Source organism: Triticum aestivum, chromosome 3A (assembly GCF_018294505.1).
Source record: "Triticum aestivum cultivar Chinese Spring chromosome 3A, IWGSC CS RefSeq v2.1, whole genome shotgun sequence".
In the NCBI taxonomy this organism is placed as follows: Eukaryota; Viridiplantae; Streptophyta; class Magnoliopsida; order Poales; family Poaceae; genus Triticum; species Triticum aestivum.
The window spans coordinates 655,732,030-655,757,621 of record NC_057800.1 but is presented as its reverse complement, the minus strand read 5'-3'; the positions used below and the strand labels follow the sequence as shown (position 1 = coordinate 655,757,621).

The window sequence follows — 25,592 nt, the reverse complement described above, 5'->3', positions numbered from 1 at the left end:
GGACAAGCTGTACACTGTTCCACGATCTGTCTTCTCCTGCGCCGCGCCTGCACACACTGTGCCTCGGGTCCTGCAAGCTCGACCCGCCGGCCGTCGGCACCAGCTTGCCGTCCCTCAAGGCGCTGGTCCTGACCCATGTTGCCGACTCGGGCAAGAAGATTCAACGGCTCATCTCCAGCTGCCCGTTCCTCGCCGACCTGACGCTCGAGGCCTGCGCCAGAGTGACAGAGCTCTCCGTCCTCGACAAGCGCCTCTGCAGGCTGGCCCTGCGGTGTTGCCACCGGCTGGCGAGCGTCGTCATCGATGCGTCGGAGCTGCGCGCCTTCGAGTACAGGGGCGCCGTGCCCGCGCAGCCATCCTTTCTGACCATGCACCATGGCCCGCGAAGCCTCTCGTCATGCAGAGTCGATTTGTGCGGCGGGGAGCTGACGTCGGAGGAGGATCTCACCCGCCTCGGTGAGTTCCTCCGCCACTTTGAAACCACGGAGCATTTGCACTTGACGTCCGCCCGCCTGGGCTCCGGCATCAACAACGACGCCTTCGCCACACGGTTCCCGGCGTTCTTGAAGCTTCGCCACCTAGAGCTCACGGGCTCCCTGCCGCACGACGACGATACCCACGGCAACGCCGTCGTCAAGGATCCTGGGGCACGCCCCCAACCTGGAGGTGCTCACGCTGTTCTTCAAGGCGCCGCCTCGCGAGAAGCCAGAGAGCTACGGCCTCTATAAGGAGGAGGAGTTTCTGGACGCGCACCATCTCAAGTACGACGGCGGCACCATCTTCCTGGAGACGCTGCCTGACCAACTGCTGGTCCCCTGCCTGAGGGAGATCAACCTGGTGAACTACCAGGGCGGCGGCGCGCAGCGGAAGCTGTCCAAGTTCCTGCTCGGGATCGTCGGCCGGCTGGAGGCGCTATACTGTGGATTTGCCGAGGGGCCGCTCTGGATACAGAACAAGCTCATGGATGAGATGAGAGGCTGGGCCATGGACAAGATTGAGCCAAACGACATTATATTCATGTGACCGATCATGCATCGATGCTAATAGCTAATTAGCGCTGAGCAAAACAGGGCAAGGTTCATATGGACCTGTTTCTCTGCCTAGAGTTGATCTATATGGACGATCAGAAACAAATCGAATTGCAAAGGAATTATCCCCTCCAATCCAGAAAAAAAACCTACGAGACAAGTCAACAGTGTCCGTTTCTATCAGCAGGGACTTCATCCTGTTCTGCTGAGCATTCTGCACTGCAATCGGTTTATAATTCTTCAGAAAATCTAGCCTAATCTTTTAGCGAAACGGCGTGCTTCTTAAATTTCCCAATTCTTCTTTTAAATATCAGTATAACATAAGCTATACTGTGAGCAAGTTCTTGATGAAACAGTTTTGAGAAGACAAGTGTCATAGAGCAGATCAACATGCCATAGAAACAGTACTATAGTGAATTAATCAAGAGAGGAGAAGATACCTGAACACTGGAGTTGCGTGCATAGCTTGTTTCCCCTTGTCCTTGATTCATACGCACCACCTGTTTGGAGGCCATGGCTTCACTTAGAGCAGGGCTAACCTCCAGATCTTGGAGGCCATCTTATCTTCTGGCTACTTGGGCCCAACAATGGGGTGAATGTGCTTATCATAATGCTGAACGAAAGGTTAGGTCAAATGCAAATCAGGCTATTACACTGTAAATCAAGATGATAGCGGTTCCTCCCATCAATGTGCCCATGTGGAGCGGCCTCCTCAGATTGCTCTCTCGCTAACATGGTCTGTGAAACCAGCAATACAAAATAAATTCCGACGGAAATTAACAGAACAAAATCAAATCACACCAATGCAGAAAGGTAACAATATTTACTTTTTTCAGAATATTGCTAAGCGCCAGTGTGTTGAGCCTGAGCCTGATCAGGGCTAAATACCAGATGTTGGATCTGCAACAGGAGTCAGATTAGGACAGCAATTCAGTACTTCTTTATGATTGCTGGAACGCCATAACTAACAGCATGCTTCCTGTTGACATATGTTGGACCGTTGACAGGAATGTCTTTTCTGGGCTTCTTACTGCTTATTGGCGGCAAGAGTATGCCCAACATGCTTTCTTATCTTGAATCTTCAGACCAGCCAATGGAAAGGCAGAAAAGATTGGCCAAATACCAGACAAGGATATAACTAACAGCCTGCCACTCGCAAAGGCATTGTTTTCTTTAGATTTGCAGACTTGTCAATCTGATCTGATTGAACTATTCAACATGGGATCCAATGAAAACAAAAACATTTCAAACATTTAAGAGCAGCACAGAAGCAACCTTCTATTTTGGAGTGGTGTACGGTTTTTATTTTATTTTATTTTATTTACAATAACTAAGAACTTGATATGCTGTTCTATAGTGCTTGAAATTGCAACTGGACACCGGAGAAAAAGCAACTGCATGGATAATGCATCAGCAGCCAAATAATGAACTAGCATATTAGCATGGAAACTGGAGTAAACAGCAAAATACCATGACAAAACTTAAAAACTACTACTATTCGGTACTTTTACAGAATTATCATATGAGCAGAAGAGTTACTTCTTAATAATCGGCAGAACTACAATACCGAACTCGCCGAAGAAAACTAACCTCACACGTAAATTGAGTACTACTTCCTCCCCCTCCCCTTTGTTTCTCACATTACATCTTCCCAGGTTGGCATCCATGGACGTCATCCACTGCCCGGTCCGGCACCACCTCTCCCGTCCGCCCATGGTGAAAGCTTTCGATTACCTCAAGAGCATCTTCACACTTTTAGCCCGCGGCATTTGCTCGAGCACCTTGCGAGCATCGCACAACCAGTGAGTTCACCCAGGAGTGCCATGATCACTATGTAGTAGCCGCCTCGTTGCGCTGCCGCGCCATCCCATCCCGACAAGCGGACCACCCGCCGCCCCCTGACCGGCCTCACGCCTGCTCCTCTGTTGCTTGCTGCTCCCCGCCGGCCGCCGCCGCCTCGCTGACAGCCATTTCCTTTCATTTTTCCTTCGCTTTCTTTTCAGGGGAGTTTCTTTTCAGGGGAGTATTCAGTTGTAAACGAGTGTGGGCCAAGCCCAGCCCAGTTGAATGACAAAGAGGCGGCCTAGGCCCAGCCCGGTTGAATGACAAAGAGGCGGCCTAGGCCCAGCCCGGTTGAATGACAAAGAGGCGGCCTAGGCCCAGCCCGGTTGAATGACAAAGAGGCGGCCTAGGCCCAGCCCGAATGCCTCTGTTATATTCTCGGGAAAGACCTAGCTAGGTCCACCGCCGTCGCTACCATACCACTCCTCTTTCTCTGCTCCTGGGACGGATCGAGAGCTCACGGCCGGCGGCCATGGCGGAGCCCGCAGGAGAACGAGCGAAGCCTCTCCTCCCTGGCCTCCCGGATGAGATCTCCGTCTGGGAGATCCTCCTCCGCCTGCCCCCCAAATGCGTCCTCCGCTGCCGCGCCGTCTGCCCCGTGTGGCGCCGCGCCACCTCCGCCCGCGGCTTCCTCCTCGCCCACCACGCCCGCCAGCCCGTCCTTCACCTCCTCTACGGCTACGACTTCGTCGGCGACGACATCGAGTCCCTGAGCATCGTCCCTTTCGACCACCGGGCAGGGGTCGCCGCCGCCGACCAGCTCCATTCCGTCGCTCGACTTGCACACGACTCCTCCCGTCTTCATGACTGCTTCCTTCTCGAGGCCTGCTGCGACGGCCTCCTCATCGTTTCTGTTCAGTATCCGCCGAAGCTCTCCATCTGCAACCCGGCAACTCGTCAGTTGGCACCCCTTCCGCAGCTTGATGGCTTCATGCTCCTGGGGATGTACCCTCACCCTCCTACTGGCGAGTACCGACTACTGCTATACCTGCTCCCCACGGATCTGGCACCGGAAGCTCATGATGGCTCCTACGTCTTCACACTGGGCTCCGGCCAGCCGCCGAGGCACATAGCGTGCCCTGAGGCCAAGGAACTGAGACACTCCCCCGAGTCTATCCTGTTTCGTGGTTGTCTGCATTGGTGCATAGGCAATCTGATGATGGCATTTGACACTATCGCTGAGTCGTTCCGGCAGGTGCGCTCTCCGGTTGGTCCTGGCTACTCTCACCTGATTGAGATGGGTGACACGCTTGGCATCTCCAGTCATAGTGAGGAACCAGCAAGCGTTAATATCTGGATGATGCAGGACTACGAAGGCGAGGTCTGGACCTTCAAATACCGGGTTGAGCTGCCGATCGCAGAGATCAAGGAGCAATTTGGAAAGTCTGTTGATTATTGGGATGTGGTGGCCGTGCCTTGGGATGATGATGTGCTCCTACTGGTCAAATTTGATGACTGTCTGCTTCAGGTTGACATTCATGGCAAATTGGTTGCCAGTTTCTGTCGCAGAGGCCTTGGTCCTACAAATCTTCGGATCAAGCAAACTCTTGTTCAACATGCCTTCTTTCCGACACTAGAGGGTTATGTTGTGAACTCTTTGCCTTTCGTCTGATAGAGTGGGTTGTGGTTCTGAACGACCCAACTGTCAGTACTCTCATGAGCTGCAATATGTATGCCTTGGGTCCACTATGAGCCGATTAGTTTCATTTTGATGTATGCAAAACTATGATCAATAAGTCATGACCCTGTCATGGTTTCATAAAATTTGTACTTCTGTGAATATCCTTTTGGGCTGGAGTGGCTGTCATGACTCGTGAGTGTTATGCTAAGTTTACAAGTCTCTATTTATTTAACCGCAGAATCAACTTTTCCGTTGATTGAGCTCTTCTTTTTTACCAATTACTCAGTGCTCTTCTTAATATTAAATATTTAGAAAATGTACATTTGATTTCTGTTTCTATTTTCTGTTTTAGCTGACGATGAAATGAGGCAGATTATCCTCTTTTCATTATAGTCAACTTTTCAGTGAGATGTTCTGCTGCAGTTCATTCTTCTTCATGGTTCCATAGCATCTGGTTAGGTGTTGAAAGATACTGTTACACTTCTGCCTTTGCATTGCATCATTTGGAATTATATTTATCACTTCACTGTATCTCCTAACATTTTAAGGGCTGGGGAAATTAAACCTGTATTGATAAGCAGAAAGTAGGTTATTGTGGTCAGGCTCAGGTCCCAGATTGTGTCCCCCTTTAAATTCTGTAACTGCCAACCATGTTCTTATTTTTCTGTGATCGGCGCAATGCGTATGAATTGGGTCCAGCATGTGCCGGCTAGTTTCTTGGATGATTATCATCAAGAAGCTTTGACTGTTTCATGGTCGCATGAAATTTGTTTCTGTGTGAATATCCTTTTTGGGCTGAAGTGGCTAGCATGCTGATTCTAAAAATTATGGAGTCATTTTGGCTAGCTTTTGAAATAGTTGCCAATTGATCCGTCAGTGTCCCACCTTTCCCTTTAAACTGAAGAATTGACTTGATTTTTTAATCGATTTCTTCTTCTTTCTTAAAGGTCATCCAGTGGTTTATTCATACTAAATATTTAGCGGATATACACTGGTTTCATGTTTCGAAGTTCTGTTGTAGCTGATGATGAAACGACCTAGCTTTTAGTATGATCATGAGCTGCAATATCAAAAGTTCGAGCCCGCGGGCTTCTCCGCTGATGCATATAAAGTTGTGATCAGGAAGCTCTAGTAAGAAGTCTCGATTTAAACAGGAAATTTGGCTGCTGATACCAGTCTGTTGCAATATATGCTATGTTTAATTTTTCAAGTTACACTGGTCCTCTGTTTTCAACTGCATGTCACTGCCAAAAAATCATTGCAATGATGCTGGTGCTGTGAAGAATATATGTCAGAATCATTTGGTTTCAAAGGACTGCTCTCATGGTTGCTTTTATCGCATATCCCGGGTATCGTGTGAGTCATGGATAAGAAAATTTGTAGTTCATAATTACTTGTTTGCTGATCTGCGCTTGTTTGGACCCAGAATTGGAAAAAAAAATGTCTGTTTATTTGTGAGATTATTAAGAGTTGCGCGCGCCTCCTCCCGGCTGGATGCCTGCTTCCGCCTCGAGGCCTGCTGCGACGGCCTCCTTGCCATGTGCATAAACTCCGGCCACTTCGTCGTCCGCAATCCGGCAACTCGTGAGTACGCCGCACTCCCGCTGTCTTCCGGCCTCCTTCTCTTGGCGATGTACCCGTATAGCCCAACCGGCGAGTACCGTCTATTGCTGTACTGGGATCAAACCTTGAACCCTGGAGAATTTCCACCTGACTCGCCAGATGGCTGCTACATCTTCGCATTAGGCTCTGCCCGGCCGTTGCTGAGGCACATAGAGGGCACAGATGTGGAGGACCTAATATACCTCCCATCCTTCCTGTTCCGTGGTAGCCTGCATTGGAACATACAGCAGAATGAGACCGGAACCAACGTGGTAATGGTGTTCGACACCGCGAATGAGTCGCTCCGTGAGATGCGCCCCCCGTTGTTCCTTCGTTCGCTACCCTGTTTGAGATGGATGGGATGCTCGGCATGTCCAGCTTTAATGTTGCAATGTCAACCATTGATATGTGGATGGCGCAGGACTACGAAAAGCGAGGTCTGGGCCTTGAAATACCGGGTTGAATTGCCGGTTGCGGAGTTCAGGGTGCAGTTTGGAAAGTTTGCCGAGTATTCGAATGTGGTGTTCACTTCTTGCAGTGGTGATGTGCTGGTGCTGGTCAAATTTGGTGAGCGTCTACTTCAAATTGATATGGATGGCAAGTTGGTTGCCAGTTTCCACTGCAAAAATCTTGGTGTTACTCGACTTTGGCTCAAACAAACTTTAGTTTCACATACCTTCTTTGGTGATGTTGTGAGCTCTTCGCCTTTCATCTGATCTAATAGCTTTTGAATGGCGTGCTGCTTCTGAACGTTCTAAACTGTCAGTATTCTTATGAGCTGCAATTTCAAGTTTGACCCGCACTTCTCTGTTGATGCATATCAACTTGTGATCAAGAAGCTCTCCCTGTTATGTCGTTGCATGAAATCAATGCTTGTTTCGGTACCAAAAGTGCCAAGTCATTAAGAAAAAGGGTTTCCCTCCGCTTTATATTATAAAGCAAACCACCACTACACTACATCGATCCAAGTACAGAAGAGGAACAAACTAACAGAAAAAACGGCAAAGATACAAGATGCCAAAAGAGCCGCTAACAAACATCGAATGCCCAAGCGTTGGCTTGAGCATCGAGGCTTTTGGCGAACAGGATCATGCAGACGACGCAACAAGGACAAGGGAGCAGCCCGCCGACAGAGGAAGACCGTGCTCCATCACCTCCATTAGGCCAACCAAAATTGGACCCCCATCCGTCTCTGCCCCCGAAGAAGGCACCCCTGCCTTCCGTCCTGGATCGGAGGACGCCACGCCGTCGACAAGCAGAGCCACTCACCCCGAGTGGAAGGACAGGTGCGTTTGAAAGATGTTTGCGAACTAGTCTGCCTCATGTCTCTGTTTTCTTGAACTGGAGAATTGTTTTGCATTCTACCTGTCTCGTATGTCTATTTCTTGAACTGAAAATTTGACTTTGCCTTTTTATCTATGTCCCGTTTTTATTCTGAGAGATTGATTATCTAGTGCTATTCTCAATGCTGAATACTCATATTTAGAAAAATCTACATGTTACCTGTTTATGAGTTTTCTCCATGCCAGTATGCCACTCAGCAATTGTCATTTACTCATCTGCGTATATTTGATGTAAATTGCTAAGGTACCTTTATTTTTTGTACACGTATTTCCGCTCTTTATGATGATATGATATCATTCCCCATGACCAACATAGTGTCAGTGTGTAATACAGTGAATAGATCAGATAAACATGCAGGAGTTCCAGGTTGAACTTCCCGTTCATAGCTTCTTCACCGTTAAAGTGAAGTATGTAGTAAATCTTTACATGAGTATTGTACCTGTAGCCTGTAGGTGTTGGAAATATTAGCACTTTTCCGATTAGACTTATCCACGAGGAAACAGTAAGCATGGCATAAAAAGTATGCATCTCATAGCGATACCTAAGCATACTAGCACGTACAGAACATAGAATTGAACCTTCTATGAGCAGCACACATACGGCTAGCATAAGTACGAGTAAACGAGGGATGAACAGATCATATCCGGCCAACGCGGCGGCGGCAGCAGCAGCCTCGGCGTCGTCCGTGGCCTTCTTCTTAGCGGCGGCGGCGTCGGCCACGGTGTCGATGCAGAGGAAGTAGTGGAAGCAGAGGCGAACGGAGTTGGGGACGGATCGGGAGCAGTCGCGTCGAGACGCGCCCCAAAAACCTTATTGCCGTTCTCCCGGGCAGGATCTCAAACGACAGGGTTCCGGAGACACCTGCTCTCCCGACCAGCCGTGCACGCGGTCGTCGGGATGGGATCGCCGGAGGCAGCACAGAGTGAGGAACAGTAGATGACGCTAGGTCACGCGAGAGGGAGTGAGTGAACCGAACTAGGTTACTTCACTGGCCAGAGCCTTCTTATATAGTCCGTAAGGAAGAAAGTCGTGGGCCTTGCCGAGGCCCACGACCGAGTCGGCCCACTCCCGACAAGGGAGTCGTTCCCGGCAAGGGTCGCACTCCCGTCAAGGGAGTCGACGAATCGGGTCCCGGCAAGGGTCGCACTCCTGGCAAGAGGGTCGACGAATCCCGGCAACGCAAGTCAGCCCACAGTCCAACGTCTTGGACAGTGGCCCACATGTTAGCGACTCATTAATTAATCCCTGATTAATTAATTCGTTTCTGAGCGGCAAAAATAAGCTTCGGCTCATTCCCGCAACCCGCGGCACGCGCGTCGTGACGAGGCGTGACGAGGCGGGCGACGGAGGAGGAGGAGCGCGTGTATACTACTCCTCTTCCCAAGCTCCCAATGGCAAGTGGTAGAGTAGCCCTTATAAAGGGGTCTCAACTCTCCTCAACTAGCAAGGTGGGACTAAACTTCCCACCACCTGCCATCTCATACATGGGCCTCAAGATTAACCAGGGATTAGTGTCTTATATGGGCCTAAGCCCATCCATAATCCAACAATCCCCCACCAGATCTCGAGGCACATAAGTTTGTCAACTGTTCCAAACAATGTTTGATATACCAGAATTTTTAGTGGAGACTGTTAAGTTGAACTTCCACCTAGAGCAACAGGATTAGACTTCTTCACAACTGAACAATGGACTATGCCTTGAATTGTCAGTTTGGCGTGCAGAAGTTTCGCCTATTGTCAGCTGATACGTGGCTGCCGAAGGTTAAACCCCACGGGTGGAGCCTATTAGTCATACTTCGTACCTTCTCATGAGCTTACTAGAGATTACCCAATCTCATAGACTGTGACCAGCAGTCAGGCTCACATAGGTGTGTTCCTCCAAAGAATGCTCTGTAGGTTAGCATCTTGCTTACATAAGCTTTGGAACACATTAAGACAAAAGTCAGTCTGCCTTACAGAATTGAGAGTATTGTGCGTCTCCAATGGAGTGGGTTAATTAAGGATACTCTCCTCAGTTGACCGCTGGATTGTTTTCCCAGGTCCTAATTCACGGGATCTCCGATCACATAGGTTGGGTTACCCCCATGGCAACTTACGTGGGTCTCATACCCATCTCCCTCGATGCATTTTCTATCACAATCCATGATAGCCCTTTCGTAAAAGGGTCTGCCAGATTCTTAGCCGTCTGGACATAATCCAACGCTATTACTCCGGAGTTTCTTGATTTTCTGACAGATTTCAATCTTCTTCTTATGTGCTTTGTGGATTTCATGTTGTCCTTTGAACTCTTAGCCTTGGCAATCACTGTTTGATTGTCACAGTTCATAAGGACAGCCGGCACTGGTTTATCAACCACCGGCAAATCCATCAAAAACTCTCGAAGCCATTCCGCTTCGATGCATGATGTGTCTAATGCTGTGAGTTCTGCTTCCATAGTCGATCTGGTTAAGATCGTCTGCTTGCAAGACTTCCAGGGAACAGCACCACCACCAAGTGTGAAGACATGTCCACTTGTGGCTTTCATCTCATCAGCATCAGATATCCAATTCGAATCACTATACCCCTCAAGTACCGTCGGGTACCCAGAATAGTGAATTCCATAGTTCACAGTACCTTGCAAATAACGCATCACTCTCTCAACAGCATGCCAATGCACATCTCCCGGATTGGAAACAAATCGGCCCAGTTTGCACACAACAAATGAGATGTCAGGGCGAGTAGCACATGCTAGGTACATCAGTGAACCAACCACTTGAGAATATCTCAATTGATTTACAGCCGTTCATTCGAACTTTCGAATCCACACGCTAGGATCATATGGTGTTGCAGAAGGTTTGCAGTTCGAATATCCAAAACGGCTCAAAATCTTCTCAACATAGTGGCTTGAAACGGCTCAAAATCTTCTCAACATAGTGGCTTGATGTTCATGATAACATCAGCCACACCCAGGTCCTTCATCTCAAAGTTGTGAGATAAAAAAGACTTGACCTCCTCAATGACCTTAAGGTGGGTCCCAAATATCAGTATGTCATCGACATACAAACACAGTATAACTCCTTCGCCCCCACCATAGCGATAGTATACACATTTGTCAGCTTCGTTCACAACAAAGCCATCAGATGTTAGAGTAGTGTTGAACTTCTCATGCCATTGCTTAGGCGCTTGTTTCAGGCCATACAAAGATTTCACTAGCTTACACACCTTTCTTTCCTGATCATTTACTACAAAGCCATCCGGTTGTTGCATGTAAATTTCCTCGTCTAGCTCTCCGTTAAGGAAAGTTGTCTTAGCGTCCATCTAATGAACGAGAAGACCATGCGAAGCAGCCAAAGCGAGTAACACACGAATGGTTGCCAGTCTAGCCACAGGTGAATAAGTGTCAAAGAAATCCTCTTCTTCTTTCTGGGTATAACCCTTGGCCACAAGCCTAGCCTTGTACTTCTCAACAGTACCATCTGGCCTAAGCTTCCTTTTGAACACCCACTTACATCCTAATGGTCGACAACCATAAGGACGATCAGTGATCTCCCATGTCCCGTTAGCCAAGATGGAATCCATCTCACTACGGACCGCATCCTTCCAGTAGTCAGCATCCGGAGATGCATAAGCTTCTGAAATGGAGCTGGGAGTATCATCATCCATGAGGTACACGAGGAAATCATCACCAAAGGACTTTGCAGTCCTCTGTCTCTTGCTCCTAACAGGAGTTTTCTCGTCATCCTCCGTGGAACTCTTATCACTTTTATGTTCATAATATTCCATCGGAATAGCAGGTTCAGGAGTCTCATCAGATTCCCGTCTAGAATTGCTTTGCATATCTCTCATGGGGAAAATATCCTCACAGAATGTAGCATCCCTAGACCCTATAATTGTATCAACCTTCTGGTCAGGTACCTCGGATTTCACCACTAGAAATCTATAGCCAACGCTATGCTTGGCATAACCAAGAAAAATACAGTCCACTGTCTTTGGTCCCAACTTGCGCTTTTTGATTATCGGCACGTTGAATTTCGCCAAACAGCCCCAAGTGCGGAAGTAAGAGAGTGTAGTTCTTTTCTTTTCCCATTGCTCATTGGGAGTAGTGTCATTATCTTTTGTGGGAACTTTATTCAGGACATGACAAGATGTCAATACTGAAGGAAATATGCCCTAGAGGCAATAATAAAGTTATTATTTATTTCCTTATATCATGATAAATGTTTATTATTCATGCTAGAATTGTATTAACCGGAAACATAATACATGTGTGAATACATAGACAAACAGTATGTCACTAGTATGCCTCTACTTGACTAGCTCGTTGAATCAAAGATGGTTAAGTTTCCTAGCCATAGGCATGAGTTGTCATTTGATTAACGGGGTCACATCATTAGGAGAATGATGTGATTGACATGACCCATTCCGTTAGCTTAGCACACGATCGTTTAGTATGTTGCTATTGCTTTCTTCATGACTTATACATGTTCCTATGACTATGAGATTATGCAACTCCCGTTTACCGGAGGAACACTTTGTGTGCTACCAAACTCACAACGTAACTGGGTGATTATAAAGGTGCTCCACAGGTGTCTCCGAAGGTACTTGTTGGGTTGGCGTATTTCGAGATTAGGATTTGTCACTCCGATTGTCGAAGAGGTATCTCTGGGCCCTCTCGGTAATGCACATCACTTAAGCCTTGCAAGCATTGCAACTAATGAGTTAGTTGCGGGATGATGTATTACGGAACGAGTAAAGAGACTTGCCGATAACGAGATTGAACTAGGTATTGAGATACCGACGATCGAATCTCGGGCAAGTAACATACCGATGACAAAGGGACCAACGTATGTTGTTATGCGGTCTGACCGATAAAGATCTTCGTAGAATATGTAGGAGCCAATATGAGCATCCAGGTTCCGCTATTGGTTATTGATCGGAGACGTGTCTCGGTCATGTCTACATAGTTCTCGAACCCGTAGGGTCCGCACGTTTAACGTTACGATGACAGTTATATTATGAGTTTATATGTTTTGATGTACCGAAGGTTGTTCAGAGTCCCGGATGTGATCACGGACATGACGAGGAGTCTCGAAATGGTCGAGACATGAAGATTGATATATTGGAAGCCTATGTTTGGATATCGGAAGTGTTCCGGGTAAAATCAGAATTTTACCGGAGTACCGGGAGGTTACCGGAACCCCTCGGGAATCAAATGGGCCTTAGTGGGCCTAGGTGGAAGAGAGGAGAGGAGGCAAGGGCTGGCCGCGCGCCCCTCCCCCCTAGTCCGAATAGGACAAGGAGAGGGGGGCGGCGCCCCCCTTCCTTCCTTCTCCTCCACTCCTTCCCCCTCAAGTCCTAATCCAACTAGAAAAGGGGGGGAGTCCTACTCCCAGTGGGAGCAGGACTCCTCCTGGCGCGCCCTCTCCCTTGGCCGGCCACACCCCCCTTGCTCCTTTATATACGGGGGCAGGGGGCACCCTAGAGACACAACAATTGATAATTGATCTCTTAGCCGTGTGCGGTGCCCCCTCCACCATAGTCCACCTCGATAATACTGTAGCGGTGCTTAGGCGAAGCCCTGCGTCGGTAGAACATCAACATCATCACCACGCCGTCGTGCTGACGAAACTCTCCCTCAACACTCGGCTGGATCGGAGTTCGAGGGACGTCATCGGGCTGAACGTGTGCTGAACTCGGAGGTGCCGTACGTTCGGTACTTGATCGGTCGGATCGTGAAGACGTACGACTATATCAACCACGTTGTGCTAACGCTTCCGCTTTCAGTCTATGAGGGTACGTAGACAACACTCTCCCCTTTCGTTGCTATACATCACCATGATTTTGCGTGTGCGTTGGAATTTTTTTGAGATTACTACGTTCCTCAACAATGGCATCCGAGCCTGGTTTTATGCGTAGATGTCATATGCACGAGTAGAACACAAGTGAGTTGTGGGCGATATAAGTCATACTGCTTACCAGCATGTCATACTTTGGTTCGACAGTATTGTTGGATGAAGCGGCCCGGACCGACATTACGCGTACGCTTACGCGAGATTGGTTTTACCGCCGTGCTATGCACACAAGTGACTAGCGGGTGTCAGTTTCTCCAACTTTAGTTGAACCGAGTGTGGCTACGCCCAGTCCTTAAGAAGGTTAAAACAACACCAACTTGACAAACTATCGTTGTGGTTTTGATGCGTAGGTAAGAACGGTTCTTGCTAAGCCCGTAGCAACCACGTAAAACTTGCAACAACAAAGTAGAGGACGTCTAACTTGTTTTTGCAGGGCATGTTGTGATGTGATATGGTCAATACGTGATGAGATATAAGTTGTTGTATAAGATGATCATGTTTTGTTGAAGTTATCAGCAACTGGCAGAAGCCTTATGGTTGTTTCTTTATTGCATAAGATGCAAGCGCCAAATAATTGCTTTACTTTATCGCTATGCGATAGCAATAGTTGCAAGAGCAATAGTTGGCAAGACGACCATGTGACGACACATTGATATAGATCAAGATGATGGAGATCATGGTGTCATGCCGGTGACGATGGAAATCATGACGATGCTTTGGAGATGGAGATCAAAGGCACAAGATGATGATGACCATATCATGTCACGTATTTTGATTGCATGTGATGTTTATCTTTTATGCATCTTATCTTGCTTTGATTGATGGTAGCATTATAAGATGATCTCTCACTAAATTTCAAGATAAAAAGTGTTCTCCCTGAGTATGCACCGTTGCCAAAGTTCGTCGTGCCCAGACACCACGTGATGATCAGGTGTGATAAGCTCTACGTCCATCTACAACGGGTGCAAGCCACTTTTGCACACGCAGCATACTCAGGTTAAACTTGACGAGCCTAGCATATGCAGATATGGCCTCGGAACACTAAGACCGAAAGGTCGAGCGTGAATCATATAGTAGATATGATCAACATAGTGATGTTCACCATTGAAAACTACTCCATTTCACGTGATGATCGGTTATGGTTTAGTTGATTTAGATCATGTGATCACTTAGAAGATTAGAGGGATGTCTATCTAAGTGGGAGTTCTTAAGTAATATGATTAATTGAACTTTAATTTATCATGAACTTAGCCCTGGTAGTATTAGCATATCTATGTTGAAGATCAATAGCTCGCGTTTAGCTCCCATGTTTTATTTTTGATATGTTCCTAGAGAAAACTAAGTTGAAAGATGTTAGTAGCAATGATGCGGATTGGATCCGTGATCTGAGGACTATCCTCATTGCTGCACAGAAGAATTATGTCCTTGAAGCACCGCTAGGTAACAGACCTATTGCAGGAGCAGATGCAGACGTTATGAACGTTTGGCTAGCTCAATATGATGACTACTTGATAGTTTAGTGCACCATGCTTAACGGCTTAGAATCGGGACTTCAAAGATGTTTTAAACGTCATGGACCATATGAGATGTTCCAGGACTTGAAGTTAATATTTCAAGCAAATACCCGAGTTGAGAGATATGAAGTCTCCAACAAGTTCTATTGCTAAAAGATGGAAGAGAATAGCTCAAGCAGTGAGCATGTGCTGAGATTGTCTGGGTACTACAATCGCTTGAATCAAGTGGGAGTTGATCTTCCAGATAAAATAGTGATTGACTGAATTCTCTAGTCACCATCACCAAGTTAGTAGAACTTTGTGATGAACTATAACATGCAAGGGATAACATAAACTATTCCCAAGCTCTTCGTGATGCTGAAATCGACGAAGGTAGAAATGAAGAAAAACATCAAGTGTTGATGGTTGACAAGACCACTAGTTTCAAGAAAAAGGGCAAAAGGGAAGAAGGGGAACTTCAAGAAGAACGGCAAGCAAGTTGTTGCTCAAGTGAAGAAGCCCAAGTCTGGTCCTAAGCCTGGAACTAAGTGCTTCTACTGCAAAGGGACTGGTCACTGGAAGCGGAACTGCCCCAAGTATTTGGCGGATAAGAAGGATGGCAAAGTGAACAAAGGTATATTGGATATACATGTTATTGATGTGTACTTTACTAATGTTTATAGCAACCCCTTAGTATCTGATACTAGTTCAGTTGCTAAGAACAGTAACTCGAAACGGGAGTTGCAGAATGAACAAAGACTAGTTAAGGGTGAAGTGATGATGTGTATTGGAAATGGTTCCAAGATTGATATGATCAAAGTTAATAATGATAGTGCAACTTATTTGTGGCACTGCCGGTTAGGTCATATTGGTGTAAAGCGCATGAAGAAAATCCATGCTAATGGGCTTTTGGAATCACTTGATTATGAATCAGTTGATGCTTGCGAACCATGCCTCATGGGCAAGATGACTAAGACTCCGTTCTCCGGAACAATGGAGCGAGCAACAAATTTGATGGAAATAATACATACTGATGTATGCAGTCCAATGAGTGTTGATGCTCGCGGCAGGTATCGTTATTTTCTGACCTTCACAGATGATTTGAGCAGATATGGGTATATCTACTTGATGAAACACAAGTCTGAAACATTTGAAAAGTTCAAAGAATTTCAGATGAAGTGGAGAATCATCGTAACAAGAAAATAAAAGTTTCTATGATATGATCGCAGAAGTAAAATATTTGAGTTAACGAGTTTGGCCTTCAGTTAAAATAATGTGAAATAGTTTCACTACTCACGCCACCTGGAACACCAAAGTGTAATGGTGTGTCTGAACATCGTAACCGTACTTTATTAGATATGGTGCGATCTATGATGTCTCTTACCGATTTACCACTATCATTTTGGGCTTATGCATTAGAGACAACTACATTCACATTAAATAGGGCACCATCTAAATCCGTTGAGACGACACCATATGAACTATGGTTTGGCAAGAAACCTAAGTTGTCTTTTCTTAAAGTTTGAGTTTGCAATGCTTATGTGAAAAAGTTTCAACCTGATAAGCTCAAACCCAAATCGGAGAAGTGCATCTTCATAGGATACCCAAAAGAAAATGTTGGGTACACATTCTATCATAGATCCGAAGGCAAGATATTCATTGCTGAGAAGGGATCCTTTCTAGAGAAGGAGTTTCTCTCGAAAGAAGTGAGTGGGAGGAAAGTAGAACTTGATGAGGTAACTGTACCTGCTCCCTTATTGGAAAGTAGTTCATCACAGAAATCTGTTCCTGTTACTACTACACCAATTAGTGAGGAAGCTAATGATGATGATCATGTAACTTCAGATCAAGTTACTACCGAACCTCGTAGGTAAACCAGAGTAAGATCCGCACCAGAGTGGTATGGTAATCCTGTTCTGGAGGTCATGTTACTTGACCATGATGAGCCTACGAACTATGAGGAAGCGATGATGAGCCCAAATTCCGCAAAATGGCTTGAGGCCATGAAATATGAGATGAGATCCATGTATGAGAACAAAGTATGGACTTTGATTGACTTGCCCATTGATCAGTGAGCCATTGAGATTAAATGGATCTTCAAGAGGAAGACGGACGCTGATAGTAGTGTTACTATCTACAAAGCTAGAATTGTCGTAAAAAGGTTTTCGACAAGTTCAAGGTGTTGACAACGATGAGAGTTTCTCACTCGTATCTATGCTTAAGTCTGTCCGAATCATGTTAACAATTGCCGCATTTTATGAAATCTGGCAAATGGATAAACAAAACTGCATTCCTTAATGGATTTATTAAAGAAGAGTGGTATATGATGCAACTGTTGGGGAACGCAGTAATTTCAAAAAATTTCCTACGCACATGCAAGATCATGGTGATGCATAGCAACGAGAGGGGAGAGTATGATCTACGTACCCTTGTAGATCGCAACGGAAGCGTTGACACAACGTAGAGGAAGTAGTCGTACGTCTTCTTCCCGATCCGACCGATCCAAGCACCGTTACTCCGGCACCTCCGAGTTCTTAGCACACGTACAACTCGATGACGATCCCCAGGCTCCGATCTAGCAAAGCTTCGGGGATGAGTTCCGTCAGCACAACGGCGTGGTGACGATGATGATGTTCCACCGACGCAGGGCTTCGCCTAAGCACCACAATGATATGACCGAGGTGGAATATGGTGGCAGGGGCACCGCACACGGCTAAGGAACTATCACGAGGATCAACTTGTGTGTCTATGGGGTGCCCCCTGCCCCCGTATATAAAGGAGTGGAGGAGGGGAGGGCCGGCCCTCTCTATGGCGCGCCCTAGGGGAGTCCTACTCCCACCGGGAGTAGGATTCCCCCTTTCCTAGTCCAACTAGGAGTCCTTCCATGTATTAGGAGTAGGAGTCAAGGCAAGGGAAAAGAGGAGAGAAGGAAGGAGGGGGCGCAGCCCTTCCCCCTAGTCCAATTCGGACTAGGCCTTGGGGGGGCGCCCAACCTCTCCTATCTCTTTCCCCTAAAGCCCAATAAGGCCCATATACTCCCCGGCGAATTCCCGTAACTCTCCGGTACTCCGAAAAATACTCGGATCACTCGGAGCCATTCCGATGTCCGAATATAGTCGTCCAATATATCGATTTTTACGTCTCGACCATTTCGAGACTCCTCGTCATGTCTCCGATCTCATCTGGGACTCCGAACTCCTTCGATACATCAAAACTCATAAACTCATAATATAATTGTCATCGAAACCTTAAGCGTGCGGACCCTACGGTTCGAGAACAATATAGACATGACCGAGACACGTCTCCGTTCAATAACCAATAGCGGGACCTGGATGCCCATATTGGCTCCTACATATTCTACGAAGATCTTTATCGGTCAGACCGCATAACAACATACATTGTTCCCTTTGTCATCGGTATGTTACTTGCCCGAGATTCGATCGTCGGTATCCAATACCTAGTTCATTCTCGTTACCGGCAAGTCTCTTTACTCGTTCCGTAATACATCATCTCGCAACTAACTCATTAGTTGCAATGCTTGCAAGGCTTATGTGATGTGCATTACCGAGAGGGCCCAGAGATACCTCTCCGACAATCGGAGTGACAAATCCTAATCTCGAAATACGCCAACTCAACATCTACCTTTGGAGACACCTGTAATGCTCCTTTATAATCACCCAGTTACGTTGTGATGTTTGGTAGCACCCAAAGTGTTCCTCCGGAAAACGGGAGTTGCATAATCTCATAGTCATAGGAACATGTATAAGTCATGAAGAAAGCAATAGCAACATACTAAACGATCGGGGGCTAAGCTAATGGAATGGGTCATGTCAATCAGATCATTCAACTAATGATGTGACCCCGTTAATCAAATAACAACTCATTGTTTATGGTTAGGAAACATAACCATCTTTGATTAACGAGCTAGTCAAGTAGAGGCATACTAGTGACACTCTGTTTGTCTATGTATTCACACATGTATTATGTTTCCGGTTAATACAATTCTAGCATGAATAATAAACATTTATCATGATATAAGGAAATAAATAATAACTTTATTATTGCCTCTAGGGCATATTTCCTTCAGTCTCCCACTTGCACTAGAGTCAATAATCTAGTTCACATCGCCATGTGATTTAACAGCAATAGTTCACATCACCATGTGATTAACACCCATAGTTCACATCGTTATGTGATAAACACCCAAAGGGTTTACTAGAGTCAATAATCTAGTTCACATCGCTATGTGATTAACACCCAAAGAGTACTAAGGTGTGATCATGTTTTGCTTGTGAGATAATTTTAGTCAACGGGTCTGTCTCATTCAGATCCGTAAGTATTTTGCGAATTTCTATGTCAACAATGCTCTGCACGGAGCTACTCTAGCTTATTGCTCCCACTTTCAATATGTATCTAGATCGAGACTTAGAGTCATCTAGATTAGTGTCAAAACTTACATCGGCGTAACCCTTTACGACGAACCTTTTTTTCACTTCCATAATCGAGAAACATATCCTTATTCCACTAAGGATAATTTTGACCGCTGTCCAGTGATCTACTCCTAGATCACTATCGTACTCCCTTGCCAAACTCAGTGGTAGGGCATACAATAGATCTGGTATACAGCATGGCATACTTTATAGAACCTATGACTGAGGCATAGGGAATGACTTTCATTCTCTTTCTATCTTCTGCCGTGGTCGGGCTTTGAGTCTTACTCAACTTCACACCTTGTAACACAGGCAAGAAACCTTTTTCTTTGACTGTTCCATTTTGAACTACTTCAAAATCTTGTCAAGGTATGTACTCATTGAAAAAACTTATCAAGTGTCTTGATCTATCTCTATAGATCTTGATGCTCAATATGTAAGCAGCTTTACCGAGGTGTTTCTTTGAAAAACTCCTTTCAAATACTCCTTTATGCTTTGCAGAATAATTCTACATTATTTCCGATCAACAATATGTCATTCACATATACTTATCAGAAATGTTGTAGTGCTCCCACTCACTTTCTTGTAAATACAGGCTTCACCGCAAGTCTGTATAAAACTGTATGCTTTGATCAACTTATCAAAGCGTATATTCCAACTCCGAGATTCTTGCACCAGTCCATAGATGGATCACTGGAGCTTGCATATTTAGTTAACACCTTTAGGATTGACAAAACCTTCTAGTTGCATCGTATACAACTCTTCTTTAGTAAATCCGTTAAGGAATGCAGTTTTGTTTATCTATTTGCCAGATTTCATAAAATGCGGCAATTGCTAACATGATTCGAACAGACTTAAGCATAGATACGAGTGAGAAAATCTCATCGTAGTCAACACCTTGAACTTGTCGAAAACCTTTTGCGACAATTCTAGCTTTGTAGATAGTAACACTACTATCAGCGTCCGTCTTCCTCTTGAAGATCCATTTATTTTCTATGGCTTGCCGATCATCGGGCAAGTCAACCAAAGTCCATACTTTGTTCTCATACATGGATCATATCTCAGATTTCATGGCCCCAAACCATTTCGCGGAATCTGGGCTCATCATCGCTTCCTCATAGTTCGCAAGTTCGTCATGGTCTAGTAACATGACTTCCAGAACAGGATTACCGTACCACTCTGGTGCGGATCTCATTCTGGTTTACCTACGAGATTTGGTAGTAACTTGATCTGAAGTTACATGATCATCATCATTAGCTTCCTCACTAATTGGTGTAGTAGTCACAAGAACAGATTTCTGTGATGAACTACTTTCCAATAAGGGAGCAGGTACAGTTACCTCATCAAGTTCTACTTTCCTCCCACTCACTTCTTTCGAGAGAAACTCCTTCTCTAGAAAGTTTCCGAATTTAGCAACAAAAGTCTTGCCTTCGGTCTTGTGATAGAAGGTGTATCCAATAGTTACTTTTGGATATCCTATGAAGACACATTTCTCCGATTTGGGTTCGAGCTTATCAGGTTGAAGCTTTTTCACATAAGCATCACAGCCCCAAACTTTCAGAAACGACAACTTTGGTTTCTAGCCAAACCACAGTTCATAAGGCGTCGTCTCAACGGATTTTGATGGTGCCCTATTTAACGTGAATGCAGCTTTCTCTAATGCATAACCCCAAAACGATAGTGGTAAATCGGCAAGAGACATCATAGATTGCACCATATCTAATAAAGTACGGTTACGATGTTCGGACACACCATTACACTGTGGTGTTCCAGGTGGCGTGAGTAGTGAAACTATTTCACATTGTTTTAACTGAAGGCCAAACTCGTAACTCAAATATGTTACCTCTGTGATCACATCATAGAAACTTTTCTTGTTACGATGATTCTCCACTTCACTCTGAAATTCTTTGAACTTTTCAAATGTTTCAGACTTCTGTTTCATCAAGTAGATATACTGCTCAAATCATCTGTGAAGATCAGAAAATAATGATACCTGTCGCGAGCCTCAATATTCATCGGACCACATACATTAGTATGTATGATTTCCAACAAATCTGTTGCTCGCTCCATTGTTCCGAAGAACAGAGTTTTAGTCATCTTGCCCATGAGGCATGGTTCGCAAGCATCAACTGATTCATAATCAAGTGATTCCAAAAGCCCATCAGCATGGAGTTTCTTCATGCGCTTTACACCAATATGACCTAAACAGCAATGCCATAAATAAGTTGCACTATCATTATTAACTTTGCATCTTTTGGTTTCAATATTATGATTATGTGTATTACTACGATCGAGATCCAACGAAATATTTTCATTGGGTGTGTAACCATATAAGGTTTTATTCATGTAAACAGAACAACAATTTATTTTCTTACTTAAATGAATAACCATATTACAATAAACATGATCGAATCATATTCATGCTCAACGCAAACACCAAATAACACGTATTCAGGTTCAACACTAATCCCGAAAGTATAGGGAGTGTGCGATGATGATCATATCAATCTTGGAACCACTTCCAACACACATCGTCACTTCACCCTTAACTAGTCTCTGTTCATTCTGCAACTCCCGTTTCGAGTTACTAATCTTAGCAACTGAACTAGTATCAAATACTGAGGGGTTGCTATAAACACTAGCAAAGTACACATCAATAACATGTATATCAAATATACTTATGTTCACTTTGCCATCCTTCTTATCCGCCAATCACTTGGGGTAATTCCGCTTCCAGTGACCAGTCCCTTTGCAGTAGAAGCACTTAGTCTCAGGCTTAGGATCAGACTTGGGCTTTTCACTTGAGCATCAACTTGCTTGCTGTTCTTCTTGAAGTTCCCATTCTTCTCTCTACCCTTTTCTTGAAACTAGTGGTCTTGTCTACCATCAACACTTGATGTTTTCCTCGATTTCTACCTTCATCAATTTCCGCATTACGAAGAGCTTGGGAATCGTTTCCGTTATCCCTTGCATATCATAGTTCATCACGAAGTTCTACTAACTTGGTGATGGTGACTAGAGAATTCTGTCAATCACTATCTTATCTGGAAGATTAACTCCCACTTGATTCAAGCGATTGTAGTACTCAGACAATCTGAGCACATGCTCACTAGTTGAGCGATTCTCCTCCATCTTTTAGCTATAGAACTTGTTGGAGACTTCATATCTCTCAACTCGGGTATTTGCTTGAAATATTAACTTTAACTCCTGGAACATCTCATATGCTCCATGACGTTCAAAACATCTTTGAAGTCCCGATTCTAAGCCATTAAGCATGGTGCACTAAACTATCAAGTAGTCATCATATTGAGCTAGCCAAACGTTCATAACGTCTGCATCTGCTCCTGCAATAGGTCTGTCACCTAGCGGTGCATCAAGGACATAATTCTTCTGTGCAGCAATGAGGATAAACCTCAGATCACGGATCCAATCCGCATCATTGCTACTAACATCTTTCAACATAATTTTCTCTAGGAACATATCAAAATAAACACAGGGAAGCAACAACGCGAGCTATTGATCTACAACATAATTTGCAAAATACTACCAGGACTAAGTTCATGATAAATTTAAGTTCAATTTAATCATATTACTTAAGAACTCCCACTTAGATAGACATCCCTCTAATCCTCTAAGTGATCACGTGATCCAAATCAACTAAACCATGTCCGATCATCACGTGAGATGGAGTAGTTTCATTGGTGAACATCACTATGTTGATCATATCTACTATATGATTCACGCTCGACCTTTCGGTCTCCGTGTTCCGAGGCCATATCTGTATATGCTTGGCTCGTCAAGTATAACCTGAGTATTCCGTGTGTGCAACTGTTTTGCACCCGTTGTATTTGAACGTAGAGCCTATCACACCCGATCATCACGTGGTGTCTCAGCACGAAGAACTTTCGCAACGGTGCATACTCAAGGAGAACACTTCTTGATAATTTAGTGAGAGATCATCTTATAATGCTACCGTCAATCAAAGCAAGATAAGATGCATAAAAGATAAACATCACATGCAATCAATATAAGAGATATGATATGGCCATCATCATCTTGTGCCTGTGATCTCCATCTCCGAAGCACCGTCATGATCACCATCGTCACCGGCGTGACACCTTGATCTCCATCGTAGCATCGTTGTCGTCTCGTCGATCTTATGCTTCCACGACTATCACTACCGCTTAGTAATAAAGTAAAGCATTACATCGTGATTGCATTGCATACAATAAAGCGACAACCATATGGCTCCTGCCAGTTGCCGATAACTCGGTTACAAAACATGATCATCTCATACAATAAAATTTAGCATCATGTCTTGGCCATATCACATCACAACATGCCCTGCAAAAACAAGTTAGACGTCCTCTACTTTGTTGTTGCAAGTTTTACGTGGCTGCTACGGGCTTAAGTAAGAACCAATCTCACCTACGCATCAAAACCACAATGATAGTTTGTCAATTTGACTCCGTTTTAACCTTCGCAAGGACCGGGCGTAGCCACACTTGGTTCAACTAAAGTTGGAGAGACTGTCGCCCGCAAGCCACCTATGTGCAAAGCACGTCGGGAGAACCGGTCTCGCGCAAGCGTACGCGTAATGTCGGTCCGGGTCGTCTCGTCCAACAATACCGCCGAACCAAAGTATGACATGCTGGTAGGCAGTATGACTTATATCGCCCACAACTCACTTGTGTTCTACTCGTGCATATAACATCAAACCATAAAACCTAGGCTCGGATGCCACTGTTGGGGAACGCAGTAATTTCAAAAAATTTCCTACGCACACGCAAGATCATGGTGATGCATAGCAACGAGAGGGGAGAGTATGATCTACGTACCCTTGTAGATCGCAACGGAAGCGTTGACACAACATAGAGGAAGTAGTCGTACGTCTTCTTCCCGATCCGACCGATCCAAGCACCGTTACTCCGGCACCTCTGAGTTCTTAGCACACGTACAGCTTGATGACGATCCCCGGGCTCCAATCCAGCAAAGCTTCAGGGATGAGTTCCGTCAGCACAACGGCGTGGTGACGATGATGATGTTCCACCGACACAGGGCTTCGCCTAAGCACTACAACGATAAGACCGAGGTGGAATATGGTGGCAGGGGGCACCGCACACGGCTAAGGAATGATCACGAGGATCAACTTGTGTGTCTATGGGGTGCCCCCTGCCCCCGTATATAAAGGAGTGGAGGAGGGGAGGGCCGGCCCTCTCTATGGCGCGCCCTAGGGGAGTCCTACTCCCACCGGGAGTAGGATTCCCCCTTTCCTAGTCCAACTAGGAGTCCTTCCATGTATTAGGAGTAGGAGTCAAGGCAAGGGAAAAGAGAAGAGAAGGAAGGAGGGGGCGCAGCCCTTCCCCCTAGTCCAATTCGGACTAGGCCTTGGGGGGGCGCCCAACCTCTCCTATCTCTTTTCCCTAAAGCCCAATAAGGCCCATATACTCCCCGGCGAATTCCCGTAACTCTCCGGTACTCCGAAAAATACTCAGATCACTCGGAACCTTTTCGATGTCCGAATATAGTCGTCCAATATATCGATTTTTACGTCTCGACCATTTTGAGACTCCTCGTCATGTCCCCGATCTCATCTGGGAATCCGAACTCCTTCGGTACATCAAAACTCATAAACTCATAATATAACTGTCATCGAAACCTTAAGCGTGCGGACCCTACGGTTCGAGAACAATGTAGACATGACCGAGACACGTCTCCGGTCAATAACAAATAGCGGGACCTAGATGCCCATATTGGCTCCTACATATTCTACGAAGATCTTTATCGGTCAGACCGCATAACAACATACGTTGTTCCCTTTGTCATCGGTATGTTACTTGCCCGAGATTCGACCGTCGGTATCCAATACCTAGTTCAATCTCGTTACCGGCAAGTCTCTTTACTCGTTCCGTAATACATCATCTCGCAACTAACTCATTAGTTGCAATGCTTGCAAGGCTTATGTGATGTGCATTACCGAGAGGGCCCAGAGATACCTCTCCGACAATCAGAGTGACAAATCCTAATCTCGAAATATGCCAACTCAACATCTACCTTTGGAGACACCTGTAATGCTCCTTTATAATCACTCAGTTACGTTGTGACGTTTGGTAGCACCCAAAGTGTTCCTCCGGAAAACGGGAGTTGCATAATCTCATAGTCATAGGAACATGTATAAGTCATGAAGAAAGCAATAGCAACATACTAAACGATCGGGTGCTAAGCTAATGGAATGGGTCATGTCAATCAGATCATTCAACTAATGATGTGACCCCGTTAATCAAATAACAACTCATTGTTTATGGTTAGGAAACATAACCATCTTTGATTAACGAGCTAGTCAAGTAGAGGCATACTAGTGACACTCTGTTTGTCTATGTATTCACACATGTATTATGTTT

General features: G+C 45.4%; 1 protein-coding gene and 1 pseudogene across 1 annotated transcript; one reads left to right on the top strand and one right to left on the bottom strand.

The window, feature by feature from the left end:
• The window catches only part of LOC123062973 (uncharacterized), a 77,815-nt pseudogene extending 55,666 nt beyond the window's left edge, over positions 1-22,149 (bottom strand).
• LOC123062971 (F-box protein At5g49610) lies at positions 3,286-4,663 on the top strand. The gene is made up of 2 exons (XM_044486679.1): positions 3,286-4,065; positions 4,177-4,663. Exons 1-2 carry the CDS (start codon positions 3,343-3,345, stop codon positions 4,480-4,482), a joined length of 1,029 nt encoding a protein of 342 aa, XP_044342614.1. The 5' UTR covers positions 3,286-3,342; the 3' UTR covers positions 4,483-4,663.
• Positions 22,150-25,592: the final 3,443 nt, after the last annotated feature.